General features: G+C 40.7%; 1 protein-coding gene across 1 annotated transcript in view; it reads left to right on the top strand.

Annotated features, from left to right (window-relative positions):
* Positions 1 to 1,402: 1,402 nt before the first annotated feature.
* Positions 1,403 to 19,559, top strand: part of HPGDS (hematopoietic prostaglandin D synthase) — a 32,732-nt gene continuing 14,575 nt past the window's right edge. The window contains exons 1-2 of the mRNA XM_086406561.1: positions 1,403 to 1,745; positions 17,276 to 17,417. Of these exons, the coding sequence (XP_086262687.1) occupies positions 17,285 to 17,417 (133 nt within the window). The 5' untranslated portion in view covers positions 1,403 to 1,745; positions 17,276 to 17,284. The remainder of the gene's footprint in view (positions 1,746 to 17,275; positions 17,418 to 19,559) is intronic.

Raw genomic sequence — 19,559 nt, 5'->3', positions numbered from 1 at the left:
AGATTGCCGGGAGAAATATCAATAACCTCAGATATGCAGATGACACCACCCTTACGGCAGAACGTGAAGAAGAACTAAAGAGTCTCTTGATGAAAGTGAAAGAGGAGAGTGAAAAAGTTGGCTTAAAACTCAACATTCAGAAAACCAAAATCATGGCATCCAGTCTCATCACTTCATGGCAAATAGATGGGGAAACAGTGGAAACAGTGACAGACTTTACTTTTGGGGGCTCCAAAATTGCTGCAGATGGTGACTGCAGCCATGAGATTAAAAGATGTTTGCTCCTTGGAAGAAGTTATGACCAACCTAGACAGCATATTAAAAAGCTGAGACATTACTTTGCCAACAAAGTTTTGTCTAGTCAAAGCTATGGTTTTCCAGTAGTCATGTATGGATGTGAGAGTTGGACTGTAAAGAAAGTTGAGCACCGAAGAATTGATGCTTTTGAACTGTGGTGTGGAGAAGACTCTTGAGAGTCCCTTGAACAGCAAGGAGAACCAGTCAGTCCATCCTAATATTCAGGAAATCAGTCCTGGATATTCATTGGAAGGACTGATGCTGAAGTTGAAACTCCAATACTTTGGCCACCTGATGCAAAGAACTGACTCATTTGAAAACACCCTGATGCTAGGAAAGATTGAAGGTGGGAGAAGAGGACGACAGAGGATGAGATGGCTGGATGGCATCACCGAATCAATGGACATGAGTTTGAATAAGCTCTGGGAGTTGGTGATGGACAGGGAGGCCTGGCATGCTGCAGTCCATGGGGATGCAAAAATCAGACGCAACTGAGCTGAACTGAACTATGATCGTGATAATAGCCATCTTGGTATACTAAAAATATTATCAACAACAGCGATCTTAGTCATCTGACTCTGGTTGGTGAGTATTCTGTTAGGACAATATTGAGGTCAGAGGGGACAAGAAGGGGAATACAGTTTTAAACCAAGAGATTAACTACAAACTCAGTCAAGGACCTTGGTTAGGGGGATTTAGTTTCAGCCCTTATAACAGTGCAAGTGAAATATACTACCTGCAATGAGAATTTAGAGAGCCTCTTTTAAAATATGACTTGAAAAAAAAATTAAAAAATGACTTGTGGGGAAATATACACTGGGACATTCATCCAATGACATGCTGTTCATGGAGCTTACGTAGCACTGGGGGAGGATGAATACAAACAGATTAAATACGTTGTGTTGCCAGACACTGTGATGAATAAACACAGAGCAGGTAAAGGAAGAGGTTGTTTGAGGAGGGTTCTGGGGAGGAGGTGGTCAGCCAAGGACTAGCGGAGGACTCACCAAGGAGAGCTAGTGAGGTGAGGAGCAAGCTGTGTATACATCTGTAAAGAGGGTTTACTCACTCTCAAATTTTCTTTTTCTCTTGGGACCTATGGTTCTTTTTCTTTAAAAAAAAAAAAAAAGACTTTAAAAATAAACGAACATGTAGCAATAGACAGCTGTAACTTTGACTTTACTAACTGTATGCAAATAACTCAGGTTATTTATATAAGAGATCCTATAAAATGCCAAGAATAACTGGAAGTCTTTATACTTTTAGGCGGGCACATTTCATCTAAGAAATGAAGGAAGAGACTTAGATGGAAGTAAGTCACTTCTCTCATTGGCTTGTGACCAATGATCTTGATCACTGTGGCTTGATCTTACTCTTCATATAAACCCAAATGCAGTCATACATAAGAGCATAGACGATACTAGAAACTCCACAGAGACACAGCCCAAGTAAGTGATATGACTGAACTGTACAGAGATTAGAAATTATATAATCTTCTCTCTTCATTTTAGGTTTATTTTTATTACTGTCATATTCTGTATGTGTCTGTCTTATGCCCTGTTTTTAGATTGAACTGTAAAATTGTTAATTCTTTATTTGTAAGCATCTATCCATCAAAATTACTCTCCAAATTCTATCCCATTTTCAAATAATCTGTTTAAATCTTTAAAGTGCTTAACAAAGTATTTGAATCTTAGCCTCCTTTGCCAGAGAGCTGAATTTGGATGTTGTTATTTTTCTAGCAGAGACATTAGAATTTTTGAGACTCTGTTTTACTGTACTCTTACAGCAATATACATATTAGAATAAAGACTTAGTTAAAATTAAATTGATTTATAAAGATAGTTTGTATTTTCAATGACTGCATGAAAATTGCTTCTGGGATTAAATATTTCTGTATTTTGTTGTTAATCGGCTGAAATGTATCAGTATTACATAAAGTAAAAAAGAGCTACAAACCTAGGAGAAAGAAAGGAAATACCCAGTGTAGAATTTTTCAAAAGCACTACTATTTTCTATGTATTTAATTTCTAAACAAGTTTAGCAAATATCAAAAGCTGTATTTTCTTTTGCACTTAATGGCTACATTCATATGAGTGTTTATGTGGGTAACTAATACCCATCAGGGTATTAGTTAGTCATCCACCCCTATGTTCTTTAAGAATCTTTATATCTTATTTTTTAAAAAGAAGCTGAAGTAAGCTTTTTGTTTATCTGCCGAATCAGGAACTTCTCATGACTTGGTGTGGAGTGGGAGAAAAGCAGCAGTTAGTTTCTAGGTGTACAGGAGAAGCTTAAGGATGATCAAACGTTTTCCTTCTTGTTTCTAAATCATTTCAGGAAATAAATGCAGCTTCCCCTAACACAGAATGACTATGACAGGGCTCAGAGATGAAGCTAACAGGAAATAAGTGACCAGCATGACACTGGAATTTGCATAGGCCCATTAAATCATATTCAAGTCTACAATACACCTGGGTGTTATTTCCATGTATCATGTGAAGTCAGGGTCTAATTATGTGTTATCTTTCCTCTTTTGTCTCCCAAACATTTTAGCCTACTCCTCTTATGAAGCCCACTGTAATATCTTGTCTCTCATATATCTGAGGTTCTGTCTCCAGACTCTGTGCATCTCCCTTTATCTAGTCCTGAACAAACATCACATTACCATAATTACATGGCTTTTTATATGTCTTGCTATCTGGTAGGTCAAGTTCTCGCCTCTATTCTCTTAAATTTTAGGGGACTATTTTAGTCCTTTGCATTTCCATTTGAAGTTTAGGATCAGGTTTACCTCTAGAGTCTCTTGGATTTTGAATATGGGCAAGCATTTGATTGTAAAGAAGGACAATTTTGTCTCTTCCTTTCTACTCCTTACGTATGTTTCAAGCAGGTTCCTCCAACCTCCCATCCTGTGTAGAGGATTTTATTCCCTTTTATTCTGAAAAATATCCTGGGGGCTTTCCCAGTGGCTCAAATGGTAAAGAATCTGCCTGCAATGCAGGAGACCTGGGTTCAATCCCTTGTGGGGAAGATCCCCTGGAGGGCATGGCAACTCACTCCAGTATTCTTGCCTGGAGAATTCCATGGACAGAGGAGTCTGGCTGGCTACAGTCCATGGGGTCACAAAGAGTCAGACACGACTGAGTGACTAATCATTCACTTTTTCTTTCTGAAAAAAGCTAAGGTCTAGGCTGCCCAATTGGAGAAGGCAATGGCACCCCACTCCAGTACTTTTGCCTGGAAGATCCCATGGATGGAGAAGCCTGGTAGGCTGCAGTCCATGGAGTCCCTAGAGTTGGACACAACTGAGCGACTTCACTTTCACTTTTCACTTTCATGCATTGGAGAAGGAAATGGCAACCCACTCCAGTGTTCTTGCCTGGAGAATCCCAGGGATGGGGAAGCCTGGTGGGCTGCCGTCTATGGGGTCGCACAGAGTGGGACACGACTGAAGCGACTTAGCAGCAGTAGCAGGCTGCCCAGTGCCACTAGCAGAATTCCAGATCCTGCTCACTGCATTTCATTTCTGTTCATTTGGTCTAGGCAAAGTTTCTCTCACTCTTGATTCTAACTTTGTATCTTCTTTTTATATAACTTTCACTTTTTATGTCCCTGTAGCAGACTAGATTTTACCAAAGAACACGATCTCGAGGACTTGAGTCCAGTTGAATCACACAAAGCTGGACTCTTCTCCACTGCTAGGGGGAACCATCCCTCTCTCTTTTACCTCTTCTCACCCTCCTCCTTTTTCTTTGCTTTCTCAGTAAATACTATGCACTGAGCACTGTATTGGTGGTACTTCTGTTGTTCAGTAACCAACTCGTGTCCAACTCTTTAAACCCCATTAGCACACCTGGCACACCTGGCTTCCCTGTCCCTCACCATCTCCCAGAGTTTGCCCAAGTTCTTGTCCATGGAATCGGTGATGCCATCCAACCATCTCATTCTCTGTCACCGTCTTCTTCTCCTGCCCTCAACCTTTCCCAGCATCAGGGTCTTTCCCAATAAGTCAGCTGTTCACATCAGGTGGCCAAAGTATTGGAGTTCAGCTTCAGCATCAGTAATTCCAATGGGTATTCAGGGGTGATTAACTGGTTTGATCTCCTTGGTACTTTACACACAGTATTTTCATTGCCATCTTACAGGTAAGGAAAGTAAAGTGAGGAACACTGACTTGCCCAAGGCCATTCAGATAGTAAGTGGTTGGCTCACTCCAGAACCACTCACTCTCTTCCATTACCTTCTCTACCCTGAACTTGATCCTCACTGCATCCCTTGGTGGGGGCGGGGGGGATGTGTTTTAAGTTCAACCTTTTACTTCATTATCCTTATGAAATAAGGGCTTTAGCAAAGTGAGATAATTGTTACAGTTGAGTTCAGTCACTCAGTCCTGTCCGACTCTTTGCAACCCCATGAATCACAGCACGCCAGGCCTTCCTGTCCATCACCATCTCCCAGAGTTCACTCAAACTCACGTCCATTGAGTTGGTGATGCCATCCAGCCATATCATCCTCTGTCATCCGCTTTTCTTCCTGCCCCCAATCCCTCCCAGCATCAGAGTCTTTTCCAATGAGTCAACTCCTCACATGAGGTACCCAAAGTACTGGAGTTTCAGCTTTAGCATCATTCCTTCCAAAGAACACCTAGGACTGATCTCCTTTAGAATGGACTGGTTGGATCTTCTTGCAGTCCAAGGGACTCTCAAGAGTCTTCTCCAACACCACAGTTCAATAGCATCAATTCTTTGGTGCTCAGCTTTCTTCACAGTCCAACTCTCACATCCATACATGACCACTGGAAATACCATAGCCTTGACTAGAAGAACCTTTGTTGGCAAAGAAATATCTCTGCTTTTCAATATGCTGTTTAGGTTGGTCATAACTTTCCTTCCAAGGAGTAAGCGTCTTTTAATTTCATGGCTGCAGTCACCATATGCAGTGATTTAGGAGCCCCCAAAAATAAATTCTGACAATGTTTCCACTGTTTCCTAATCTATTTGCCACGAAGTGATGGGACCAGATGCCATGATCTTTGTTTTCTGTATATTGAGCTTTAAGCTAAATTTTTCACTCTCCTCTTTCACTTTCATCAAGAGGCTTTTGAGTTCCTCTTCACTTTCTGCCATAAGGGTGGTGTCATCTGCATATCTGAGGTTATTGATATTTCTCCCGGCAATCTTGATTCCAGCTTGTGCTTCTTCCAGCCCAGCATTTCTCATTATGTACTCTGCATATAAGTTAATAAGCAGAGTAACAATATACAGCCTTGACATACTGCTTTTCCTATTTGACCAGTCTGTTGTTCCATGTCCACTTCTAACTCTTGCTTCCTGACCTGCATATAGGTTTCTCAAGAGACAGATCAGGTGGTCTGGTATTCCCATCTCTTTCAGAATTTTCCACAGTTTATTGTGATCCACACAGTCAAAGGCTTTGGCATAGTTAATAAAGCAGAAATAGATGTTTTTCTGGAACTCTCTTGCTTTTTCCATGATCCAGCAGATGTTGGCAATTTGATCTCTGGTTCCTCTGCCTTTTCTAAAACCAGCTTGAACATCTGGAAGTTCACGGTTCACATATTGCTAAAGCCTGGCTTGAGAATTCTGAGCATTACTTTACTAGCGTGTGAGATGAGTGCAATTGTGTGGTAGTTTGAGCATTCTTTGGCATTGCCTTTCTTTGGGATCGGAATGAAAACTGACCTTTTCCAGTCCTGTGGCCACTGCTGAGTTTTCCAAATTGGCTGGCATATTGAGTGCAGCACTTTCACAGCATCATCTTTCAGGATTTGGAATAGCTCAACTGGAATTCCATCACCTCCACTAGCTTTGTTCGCAGTGATGCTTTCTAAGGCCCACTTGACTTCACATTCCAGGATGTCTGGCTCTAGGTGAGTAATCACACCATTGTGATTATATTGGTCGTGGAGATCTTTTTTGTACAGTTCTTCTGTGTATTCTTGACATCTCTTCTTAATATTTTCTGCTTCTGTTAGGTCCATACCATTTCTGTCCTTTATCGAGCCCATCTTTGCATGAAATGTTCCCTTGGTATCTCTAATTTTCTTGAGATCTCTAGTCTTTCCCATTCTGTTGTTTTCCTCTATTTCTTTGCATTGATCACTGAGGAAGGCTTTCTTATCTGTTCTTGCTATTCTTTGGAACTCTGCATTTAGATGCTTATATCTTTCCTTTTCTCCTTTGCTTTTTGCTTCTCTTCTTTTCACAGCTATTTGTAAGGCCTCCCCAGACAGCCATTTTTGGTTTTCTGCATTTCTTTTCCATGGGGATGGTCTTGATCCCTGTCTCCAGTACAGTGTCATGAACCTCAGTCCATAGTTCATCAGGCACTCTGTCTATCAGATCTAGGCCCTTAAATCAATTTCTCACTTCCACTGTATAATCATAAGGGATTTGATTTAGGTCATACCTGACTGGTCTAGTGGTTTTCCCTACTTTCTTCAATTTAAGTCTGAATTTGGCAATAAGGAGTTCATGGTCTGAGCCACAGTCAGCTCCTGGTCTTGTTTTTGCTGACTGTATAGAGCTTCTCCATCTTTGGCTGCAAAGAATATAATCAATCTGATTTCGGTGTTGACCATCTGGTGATGTCCATGTATAGAGTCTTCTCTTGTGTTGTTGGAAGAGGGTGTTTGCTACGACCAGTGTATTCTGTTGGCAAAATTCTATTAGCCTTTGCCCTGCTTCATTCCGTATTCCAAGGCCAAATTTGCCTGTTACTCCAGGTGTTTCTTGACTTCCTACTTTTGCATTCCAGTCCTCTGTAATGAAAAGGACATCTTTTTTGGGTGTTAGTTCTAAAAGGTCTTGTAGGTCTTCATAGAACTGTTCAACTTCATCTTCTTCAGCTTTACTGGTTGGGGCATAGACTTGGATTACTGTGATATTGAATGGTTGCCTTGGAAACAAACAGAGATCATTCTGTCATTTTTGAGATTGCATCCAAGTACTGCATTTTGGACTCTTTTGTTGACCATGATGGCTACTCCATTTCTTCCAAGGGATTCCTGCCCACAGTAGTAGATATAATGGTCATCTGAGTTAAATTCACCCATTCCAGTCCATTTTAGTTTGCTGATTCCTAAAATGTCGATGTTCACTCTTGCCATCTCCTGTTTGACCACTTCCAATTTGCCTTGATTCATGGACTTGACATCCCAGGTTCCTAGGCAATATTGCTCTTTACAACATTGGACCTTGCTTCTATCACCAATCACATCCACAGCTGGGTATTGTTTTTGCTTTGGCTTCATCCCTTCCTTCTTTCTGGAGTTATTTCTCCACTGACCTCCAGTAGCATATTGGGCCCCTACTGACCTGGGAAGTTCTTCTTTCAGTATCCTATCATTTTGGCTTTTCATACTGTTCATGGGGTTCTCAAGGCAAGAATACTGAAGTGGTTTGCCATTCCCTTCTCCAGTGGACCACATTCTGTCAGACGTCTTCACCATGACCCGCCCGTCTTGGGTTGTGCTACGGGCATGGCTTAGTTTCATTGAGTTAGACAAGGCTGTGGTCCTAGTGTGATTAGATTGACTAGTTTTCTGTGATTATGGCTTCAGTGTGTTTGCCCTCTGATGCTCTCTTGCAAAACCTACCATCTTACTTGGGTTTCTCTTACCTTGGACATGGGGTATCTCTTCACAGCTGCTCCAGCAAATCGTAGCTGCTGCTCCTTACCTTGGATGAGGGGTATCTCCTCACTGCCCCTCCCCTTGACCTTGAACATGGAGTAGCTCCTCTGGGCCCTTCTGCGCCTGCGCACCCACCACTCTTTGGATGTGGGGTTGCTCCTCTCGGCCGCTTCCCCTAACCTCGGGCGTGGGGTAGCTCCTCCCAGCCGCCACCCCTGGCCTCGGGTGTGGGGTAGCTCCTCCCAGCCACTGCCCCTGGCCTCGGATGCGGGGTAGCTCCTCTCTCATATCAGCAGTATATTGTTACAGATATACTGATAAATGCTATCAGGGAAAAAATATGTTTTTCTACTTTAGATTTTATTGTAAGTTTCCTTATGTTTTCATTGGCCATGAAAACATTTACTTGGAATTCCTCTTGTTAGTCTTTCTGCAAAAGCTTATAAGATATAGAAAGGATTTTTAGAGTCAGTATATGCTTCCAACAGTTTTTATCTTTAGTACTTACTGGTTTTGTGTTATAAAATGTGCACGTATATCTTAAAAAATAAAAGTCTTCAAGTTTGGAGTTTTATAACAGGAAAAAATTAAGAAACCAGACTTTTGCTTGGTAGAAAATATAACTATGCAAGTGACTATAGAAATGTGATGTTAAAGTAAAGCTTCATTAATGAGTTATGACTGTTGAAAGCATGTTCTTGAAAGCAAGATAAGCATTTGTCAGATGTCCATGGGCCTTGCCAAGTTTTAGATGTAAAGATATATTTGCAGAGAAATAAAGACAGCTACCAATTCATGCTAGGAATTTTTAAATGTCTTCTTTACTTAAATTAAATACAATGTAAAAGTTTGATTTTGCAGAATTAACAACAACCCTCTCATTTTCATGTAGAATTATGTGATATTTGACCAAATGAGAAAAGATTATATTTAATTTAAAATGTTGATCCTATGGACAAATATGAATCTATATATACATATAATGTTCATAAGAAATTCATAATGTCCTCAGGAGCATTGACCAATAGCATAAAAATAAATTAAAATAGCATGAAATTGTCTGGGAATGTTTAACTGTAGGATTCCTGTGTGCCGTTTCCTATATCTCTTGACCCCTCTGTTCCTTATCAGTACCTGTCAGGAGCGAGAGGAGTGGCAAGCCACTCCCAGGACTAAGATAATAGAAATTGGATGCTTGCATAGGATTTCCTACATTCAGATCAGATCAGATCAAATCAGTCACTCAGTCGTGTCCGACTCTTTGCGACCCCATGAATCCCAGCACGCCAGGCCTCCCTGTCCATCACCAACTCCCGGAGTTCACTCAAACTCACATCCATTGAGTCAGTGATGCCATCCAGCCATCTCATCCTCTGTTGTCCCCTTCTCTTGCCCCCAATTCCTCCCAGCATCAGAGTCTTTTCCAGTGAGTCAACTCTTCGCATGAGGTGGCCAAAGTACTGGAGTTTCAGCTTTTGCATCATTCCTTCCAAAGAAATCCCAGGGCTGATCTCCTTCAGAATGGACTGGTTGGATCTCCTTGCAGTCCAAGGGACTCTCAAGAGTCTTCTCCAACACCACAGTTCAATAGCATGAATTCTTTGGCACTCAGCCTTCTTCACAGTCCAACTCTCACATCCATACATGACCACAGGAAAAACCATAGCCTTGACTAGAAGAACCTTTGTTGGCAAAGTAATGTCTCTGCTTTTGAATGTGCTATCTAGGTTGGTCATAACTTTCCTTCCAAGGAGTAAGCGTCTTTTAATTTCATGGCTGCAGTCACCATCTGTAGTGATTTTGGAGCCCAGAAAAATAAAGTCTGACACTGTTTCCAATGTTTCCCCATCTATTTCCCATGAAGTGATGGGACCAGATGCCATGATCTTCGTTTTCTGAATCTTGAGCTTTAAGCCAACTTTTTCACTCTCCACTTTCACTTTCATCAAGAGGCTTTTTAGTTCCTCTTCACTTTCTGCCATAAGGGTGGTGTCATCTGCATATCTGAGGTTATTGATATTTCTCCTGGCAACCTTGATTCAGGCTTGTGTTTCTTCCAGTCCAGCATTTCTCATGATGTACTCTGCATAGAAGTTAAATAAACAGGGTGACAATATACAGCCTTGACGTACTGCTTTTCCCATTTGGAACCAGTCTGTTGTTCCATGTCCAGTTCTAACTGTTGCTTCCTGACCTGCATACAAATTTCTCAAGAGGCAGATCAGGTGTTTTGGTATTCCCATCTCTTTCAGAATTTTCCACAGTTTATTGTGATCCACACAGTCAAAGGCTTTGGCATAGTCAATAAAGCAGAAATAGATGTTTTTCTGGAACTCTCTTGCTTTTTCCATGATCCAGCGGATGTTGGCAATTTGATCTCTGGTTCCTCTGCTTTTTCTAAAACCAGCTTGAACATCTGGAAGTTCATCGTTCACATATTGCTGAAGCCTGCCTTGGAGAATTCTGAGCATTACTTTACTAGTGTGTGAGATGAGTGCAATTGTGCGGTAGTTTGAGCATTCTTTGGCATTGCCTTTCTTTGGGATCGGAATGAAAATTGACCTTTTCCAGTCCTGTGGCCACTGCTGAGTTTTCCAAATTGGCTGGCATACTGAGTGCAGCACTTTCACAGCATCATCTTTCAGGATTTGGAATAGCTCAACTGGAATTCTATCACCTCCACTAGTTCTGTTCGTAGTGATGCTTTCTAAGGCCCTCTTGACTTCACATTCCAGGATGTCTGGCTCTAGGTCATGATCATACCATCGTGATCATCTGGGTCATGAAGATCTTTTTTGTACAGTTCTTCTGTGTATTCTTGACATCTCTTCTTAATATCTTGTGCTTCTGTTAGGTCCATACCATTTCTGTCCTTTATCGAGCTCATCTTTGCATGAAATGCTCCTTTGGTATCTCTGATATTCTTGATGAGATCTCTAGTCTTTCCCATTCTGTTGTTTTCCTCTATTTCTTTGCATTGATCGCTGAAGAAGGCTTTCTTATCTGTTCTTGCTATTCTTTGGAACTCTGCATTTAGATGCTTATATCTTTCCTTTTCTCCTTTGCTTTTTGCTTCTCTTCTTTTCACAGCTATTTGTAAGGCCTCCCCAGACAGCCATTTTGCTTTTTTGCATTTCTTTCCCATGGGGATGGTCTTGATCCCTGTCTCCTGTACAATGTCACGAACCTCATTCCATAGTTCATCAGGCACTCTATCTATCAGATCTAGGCCCTTAAATCGATTTCTCACTTCCACTGTATAGTCATAAGGGATTTGATTTAGGTCATACCTGAATGGTCTAGTGGTTTTCCCTACTTTCTTCAACTTAAGTCTGAATTTGGCAATAAGGAGTTCATGGTCTGAGCCACAGTCAGCTCCTGGTCTTGTTTTTGCTGACTCTATAGAGCTTCTCCATCTTTGGCTGCAAAGAATATAATCAATCTGATTTCGGTGTTGACCATCTGGTGATGTCCATGTATAGAGTCTTCTCTTGTGTTGTTGGAAGAGGGTGTTTGTTATGACCAGTGCATTTTCTTGGCAAAACTCTATTAGTCTTTGCCCTGCTTCATTTCGTATTCCAAGGCCAAATTTGCCTGTTACTCCAGATGTTTCTTGACTTCCTACTTTTGCATTCCAGTCCTCTATAATGAAAAGGACATCTTTTTTGGGTGTTAGTTCTAAAAGGTCTTGTAGGTCTTCATAGAACCATTCAACTTAACCTTTCAGCTATACTGGTTGGGGCACAGACTTGGATTACTGTGATATTGAATGGTTTGCCTTGGAAACGAACAGAGATCATTCTGTCGTTTTTCAGATTGCATCCAAGTACTGCATTTCAGACTCTTTTGTTGACCATGATGGCTACTCCATTTCTTCTGAGGGATTCCTGCCCGCAGTAGTAGATATAATGGTCATCTGAGTTAAATTCACCCATTCCAGTCCATTTCAATTCACTGATTCCTAGAATGTCGACATTCACTCTTGCCATCTCTTGTTTGACCACTTCCAATTTGCCTTGATTCCTGGACCTGACATTCCAGGTTCTTAGGCAATATTGCTCTTTACAGCATCAGACCTTGCTTCTATCACCAGTCACATCCACAGCTGGGTATTCTTTTTGTTTTGGCTACATCCCTTCATTCTTTCTGGAGTTATTTCTCCACTGATCTCCAGTAGCATATTGGGCACCTACTGACCTGGAGAGTTTCTCTTTCAGTATCCTATCATTTTGCCTTTTCATATTGTTCATGGGGTTCTCAAGGCAAGAATATTGAAGTGGTTTGCCATTCTCTTTTCCAGTGAACCACATTCTGTCAGATCTCTCCACCATGTCCCTCCCATCTTGGGTTGTCCTACGGGCATGGCTTAGTTTCATTGAGTTAGACAAGGCTGTGGTCCTAGTGTGATTAGATTGACTAGTTTTCTGTGAGTATGGTTTCAGTGTGTTTGCCCTCTGATGCCCTTTTGCAACACCTACCATCTTTCTTGGGTTTCTCTTACCTTGGGCATGGGGTATCTCTTCACAGTTGCTCCAGAAAAGTGCAGCCATTGCTCCTTACCTTGGACGAGGGGTATCTCCTCACTGCTGCCCTTCCTGACCTTCAACGTGGGATAGCTCCTCTAGGCCCTCCTGCACCCACGCAGCCACCGCTCCTTGGACATGGGGCTAATTTCCTACATTAGCCTTTCCAAATGGTGAAAGGGATTATCTATGACCCTCTTTTGATATGGATTGCCTTTTGGCCTTATGGCCTCTATTGCTCTTTGTTTCCTTGGTAACTTGTAAAACCTGGTCTTTTGATCTTTATCTGAAGAAGCTACCTTGTAATACAGTATATATCAGTTCAGTTCAGTTCAGTTGCTTAGTCGTGTCTGACTCCTTGTGACCCTATGAATCGCAGCATGATTCGCAGCACGCCAGGCCTCCCTGTCCATCATCAACTCCCGGAGTTCACTCAAACTCACGTCCATCGAATCAGTGATGCCATCCAGCCATCTCATCCTCTGTCATCCACTTCTCCTCCTGCCCCTAATCCCTCCCAGCATCAGAGTCTTTCCAATGAGTCAACTCTTCACATGAGGTGGCCAAAGTACTGGAGTTTCAGCTTTAGCATCATTCCTTCCAAAGAAATCCCAGGGCTGATCTCCTTCAGAATGGACTGGTTGGATCTCCTTGCAGTCCAAGGGACTCTCAAGAGTCTTCTCCAACATCACAATCTAAAAGCATCAATTCTTCGGTGCTCAGCCTTCTTCACAGTCCAACTCTCACATCCATACATGACCACAGGAAAAACCATAGCCTTGACTAGACGGACCTTTGTTGGCAAAGTAACGTCTCTGCTTTTGAATATGCTGTCTAGGTTGGTCACAACTTTCCTTCCAAGGAGTAAGCATCTTTTAATTTCATGGCTGCAGCAAAGAAATAGAGGAAAACAACAGAATGGGAAAGACTAGAGATCTCTTCAAGAAAATTAGAGATACCAAGGGGACATTTCATGCAAAGATGGACTCGATAAAGGACAGAAATTGTATGGACCTAACAGAAGCAGAAGATATCAAGAAGAGGTGGCAAGAATACACAGAAGAACTGTACAAGAAAGATCTTCACGACCCAGATAATCACGATGGTGTGATCACTGACCTAGAGCCACACATCCTGGAATGTGAAGTCAAGTGGGCCTTAGAAAGCATCACTACGAACAAAGCCAGTGGAGGTGATGGAATTCCAGTTGAGCTCTTTCAAATCTTGAAAGATGATGCTGTGAAAGTGCTGCACTCAATATGCCAGCAAATTTGGAAAACTCAGCAGTGGCCACAGGACTGGAAAAGGTCAGTTTTCATTCCGATCCCAAAGAAAGGCAATGTCAAAGAATGCTCAAACTACCGCACAGTATTTATCAGATCAGATCAGTCATTCAGTCGAGTCCGACTCTGCGACCCCATGAATCGCAGCACGCCAGCCCTCCCTGTCCATCACCAACTCCCGGAGTTCACTCAAACTCACGTCCGTCGAATCAGTGATGCCATCCAGCCATCTTATCCTCTGTCGTCCCCTTCTCCTCCTGTCCCCAATCCCTTCCAGCATCAGAGTCTTTTCCAATGAGTCAACTCTTCACATGAGGTGGCCAAAGTACTGGAGTTTCAGCTTTAGCATCATTCCTTCCAAAGAAATCCCAGGGCTGATCTCCTTCAGAATGGACTGGTTGGATCTCCTTGCAGTCCAAGGGACTCTCAAGAGTCTTCTCCAACACCCCAGTTCAAAAGCATCAATTCTTCGGCGCTCAGCCTTCTTCACAGTCCAACTCTCATATCCATACATGACCACCGGAAAAACCATAGCCTTGACTAGACAGACCTTTGTTGGCAAAGTAATGTCTCTGCTTTTGAATGTGCTATCTAGGTTGGATATAACTTTCCTTCCAAGGAGTAAGCGTCTTTTAATTTCATGGCTGCAGTCACCATCTGTAGTGATTTTGGAGCCCAGAAAAATAAAGTCTGACACTGTTTCCAATGTTTCCCCATCTATTTCCCATGAAGTGATGGGACCGGATGCCATGATCTTCGTTTTCTGAATCTTGAGCTTTAAGCCAACTTTTTCACTCTCCTCTTTTCACTTTCATCAAGAGGCTTTTTAGTTCCTCTTCACTTTCTGCCATAAGGGTGGTTTCATCTGCATATCTGAGGTTATTGATATTTCTCCCGGCAATCTTGATTCCAGCTTGTGTTTCTTCCAGTCCAGCGTTTCTCATGATGTACTCTGCATAGAAGTTAAATAAACAGGGCAACAATATACAGCCTTGACGAACTCCTTTTCCTATTTGGAACCAGTCTGTTGTTCCATGTCCAGTTCTAACTGTTGCTTCCTGACCTGCATACAAATTTCTCAAGAGGCAGATCAGGTGTTTTGGTATTCCCATCTCTTTCAGAATTTTCCACAGTTTATTGTGATCCATACAGTTAAAGGCTTTGGTATAGTTAAAAAAGCAGAAATAGATGTTTTTCTGGAACTCTCTTTTTCTATGATCCAGCGGATGTTGGCAATTTGATCTCTGGTTCCTCTGCCTTTTCTAAAACCAGCTTGAACATCAGGAAGTTCATGGTTCACCTATTGCTGAAGCCTGGCTTGGAGAATTTTGAGCATTACTTTACTAGCGTGTGAGATGAGTACATAAAGCATCCTTGTTCCACCAGAGACTTGGGTCCCTGTGTCCTTCTCTCTCTTTCTCTCTATTTTTGGCTGATTCCCTGGAGCGCAGAAGCTAGCTGCGTAACCCAGGGAATATTAGCCTCTTTCCTTCTTTCACTTACTTATCGTTGACTCTGGATCACCAGGTTCCAGTCCAGTTAAAGGACCCCAACATGAAATGCGTTTCAAATAAAAACTCCAATTAAGAACAACACTTCCACTCTAAGAGCTATTTTTGTTCTTTTCAGATTTTAAACAAATAGACCAAGGAATCCTAACAATTACATTTTGTATCCTGCATAAATGTGGATCCTTTATTTTGCTTATGCAAAATTTTTTTCAGAAAGATATGTATTACTTTACATTTTTATCCACTATTTTTTTTTGTTCTCATATATTTCCCACTATTTCTAAGCTCAATATTTCCAAGAAACTTGGAAAACAACCTCATTGTTCTGAGGGGCACTTAATTTAGTGCCCCAATGTGGATTTCCTATATGCATATTTCATCCCAAAGGAATTTGGGGCTGGAAACCTTGGAATTTTCATTAGTTTAGTGAATTCTTTAGCGAACATTCCCTCACATACTGATGTGTGGTATGTGCCACATTTCACTTGGGTGGGGACTCGACTAGCTAATGGAAGTGGACAGGACGCGGACTGTAGGGTGACTCTGTCTCTTACAAGGAGCGCCACCTCCACAGCATCTAGATATGAAAAAACCTGGGCCTAGAGAAATAGATTTGCTAGAAATTGCCATCACTGTTTCCTGGATCCGGAGGGGGTCTAGATAAACAATCAGACAGTTATTCCCCATCAGCATTCCCACAGATAGACTGATTTGTGTTTTATCTTTTATGTGAAGTGATTTCAGATGGAACTTTGCATTCCAAATTCAGCCAACTTTTTATCTAATATTCCATTCATATCTCTGAAAGACTTCCTTAGTAGAGAATACACTATTTAAGCTCAGCACTTTAAATAAATAAATGCTATTTATTATTTTTATTTAATTAAAATTTTGTGTGTTGTAATCATGGTGTTTATTCTTGAGTAGAATGAATTCAAAATTATTAACAGCTAAAAATTCAGTGTCTAGCTTTGTGCTAAATGCTGTACATGTGTTACCTCATTAAATCTCCAAATCTATATTAGTATCTCTATTTATAAAAAGTGGACTGTGAAATTTGGAGATACTACTATGTTGACTCAGCCAAAGGCACACAGAAACTAAGTGGAAAAATGAAAATGCGTTTCAGTTGCCTAATCATTATAAGATTGCAATACATTCTACTATTAGTGCTTATAATTACAAAATGTTTATAGACAATAGAAATGAAATTGTACAAATTACAAAAAACTCACAAAATTATGACGACCTCCATCTAACCAATATAGCCTGTTTTAGCAAACTTCCTGAAATGTAAGAAATATTTGTGTCTTTCTTCTTAGCTCCTCTGCAGAGGGAATAAAGAAATAAGCTCACCATCATCCCATCCCAACAGAGGTCCCCAATATGGGGTCTGTTTGTATGTGGAAGCAACACAATAGAACTCAGCAGTATGGATGCAGTAAGAGAAGAGAGCAGTTATTTCCCCTAGTCTTCCCTTCCTTCAGGAAAAAGCAACGGGGTGGGGGAAATCACAGCATGACAAATCGACATGCTGGTTTACATGCCTCTTGTGTGTACCCTGCCCTTGCAATCCTTACCCAGCTGTCCCCACAAACTCAGCTGTGTCACCAAAGCAAACAACAAAGCAGATGTCAAACACCATTCATTACAAGTGTCTAAAGGCAGAAGAAAAAAAAAATCCTAAAATGCAAAGTTTTTGACTCCATTCTCCAAAGTTTGATGTATAGGTACTCTCTGATATCTTTTTATAAATAAAACCTGGATTTGGTTATTTCACTGAAATGTTCCAGCTAGTTCTTAAAGAGAGTCAGGATCTTATTTCTATCAAATCTTCCCCATATATTATTAAGATAATGATTTATAATTCTGGTTTTGAAATATCCTCTAATGTCTCCGGTTATCTCAGACGATGTCATAAATTTTTCAAAAAGTCCTTCAAGAAAAACGTTGAAACATCTCTAGAGAGCTGTTAAAATAATTGCTCTATTTCACTCTTTCCAGAATCACACCATGCCAAACTACAAACTCATTTATTTTAATATGAGGGGGAGAGCAGAAATTATTCGTTATATATTTGCATATTTGGACATAAAATATGAAGACCACAGAATAGAACAAGCTGATTGGCCTGAAATCAAGTCAAGTAAGTAGCATAAACATTGTTGATGGAAATGTGTGAAGAGGAAATGTTTCTAGAACCTTTTGTCTCTCCTCAGGGGGAAAGAAAATATAAAGGTTTTTAGATCTTATGTAGCTTTACATTTTAAACAGCAGTTCAGGCAAGTTAAATAAATGCTATGTGACCCAGAAAATTTCCTACTTGCGGTGAAAACACACACTTGACAGAGGGAGCAGATCAAAATAACTGAACATAAAGCTCCATCAGAAGAGCTGAAATGGAGAAACACAGAAGTTAAACTTTTGACCATTGGAATTGACTGGGCTTGCTCAGCTATCAATAGCATTTGGACAATGGGTCAGATAAGCTGCTTTAACAGGAAACCAAATGGCTTAAATAACAAGGACATAAATTATATCACATAACTGAAAATCCAGAAGGCCAGGGTCCAAGGATGGCTTTATTCAGTTTTCCCCCTCACTGTGTTGGCTGAATCATGAAGCTCTAGCAATATATTTGCTGAAATTCCAGCCTGGCAGTGTTGAGCAGCAATCTTGAGAGGTTATAGGAGAAAACTTAACACTGCTCCCTTAGGTGTTCCCAGAAGGAAAAAAAAATTCCCAGGAGACCTCAGCAAACCTCTCATGTCTCACTGGCTCAGGCTGGTCCATGTGCCCATTTCTGAACCAATCACTGGCAAAGAGGGGTAGGAAGAACCTTAGAACTATTGAGTCCATCTCTGAAGTAGGAGATGGAAATTGTTTTCATCTCTGAAGATGTCAAGATAGTGTAGAAAGAAAACAACTTAAAAAAATATACCATCCTCAGAGAAAAGAGAAGATATTCTATACAACCTAAAAGGAATGTTCAGAGACAAAATTTTCTTCAGTTAATGTCTTATACAAACAGACAAATAAAATGATGAAAAGTAAGTAAATCCTCCAGAAAACACAACAGGGAAAAAATGAAAAATAAGAGAAAAATAAGGACAATTGAGAATCAGTCAGTTTAAAAGGTGCAACATTTCCATGAAATTCTGGAAAGGGAGAACAGAAAGTAGAGGGGAGGAAAACTTTTAAAAGAAACTTCCTTATACAAAACTGAAATTATCTCCATATGGCTTTCACATATTGGTCTTGGAATTACCATTTAAATAAGGGAGAACAAATTTTTTTTTCTCTCACATCCAATTATTTGAAGAAATTTAGAATCTTTAAAACATCAGAGAGAAAGCCATTGCTGTGTAGACAGTTCAATGAAAATGCTCTGAAGATAAAGACAGTCTTTGGCTGAATCCAGAACCAAGTCCCCAGGTAACTCATGCACGTGTATCTCTGTTTAGATATCAACTTTTGGAACTTCCTTGATTGTTTCTCTGATTATTGTGAAATTAAGTCCAACCTTCCCTGCCTTCTTTATTTAGACACTGATTCCTATAGACTGAGATATGCAATCACATGTAGGTTCAAGGGACAACTGTCTGCTCTTCCTGAAGAGGAGATTTATTTATTTGTTTCCCCTGGTTTGGGTTTCCTCACCACCCAAGTAGAACAGGCTCCTGCTAGACTCTGCTATTTTACGTGTGGCACCTATGGGGAAACACAATGTTCCAGACATGAGAACAGCACACAGTAGACTGGGACGATCACTCCTGGCACAAGTTGAGACATTTTTCTAAGACATTTTACCAAGATCACAGTAGCTATTTTGGCAGCTATAGCACACTGAGGCTTTATGTTCAGCATCACTAAATCTCTTAAAGCTTTTTGACAGGTGTTCCTGTTAAGTTACAACTCCAACACCCTGAAATTATTTCTTTCTGGAACCAAATAAAGGACTTCGTATTTGTCTTCTTAAATTTCTTCTTGTTAGATGCAGCCCTGTATTCCAACTGTTGGCAATCATCCCAAGCTTGGCTCAAAGGCTTCCAGTAGCTGAATGCTTACCATCTCATAAGAAAACACATTCCACTGTTAACAGTTCCAATGGTAAAATAATTATTCTTGATCTTGAGTTAAAATATGCCCTTTAAAATTTTCTTTTTGGAAAAAGAATTTTTTTTTTTGGTTCTGGTTCTGCATTTTAGAGATAGTTAGAATAAGTAAGATTTTTCTTTCCATTTGACAGTTGTGCCATATTGGAGATGGCTTTTATGTTCCATTTAGT

The sequence above is a fragment of the Bos grunniens genome, chromosome 6 (assembly GCF_055505025.1).
Source record: "Bos grunniens cultivar Pamir isolate PY7600 chromosome 6, Bosgru_T2T1.0, whole genome shotgun sequence".
NCBI classification, from domain to species: domain Eukaryota; kingdom Metazoa; phylum Chordata; class Mammalia; order Artiodactyla; family Bovidae; genus Bos; species Bos grunniens.
This window is presented reverse-complemented; position numbering and strand designations above follow the sequence as displayed.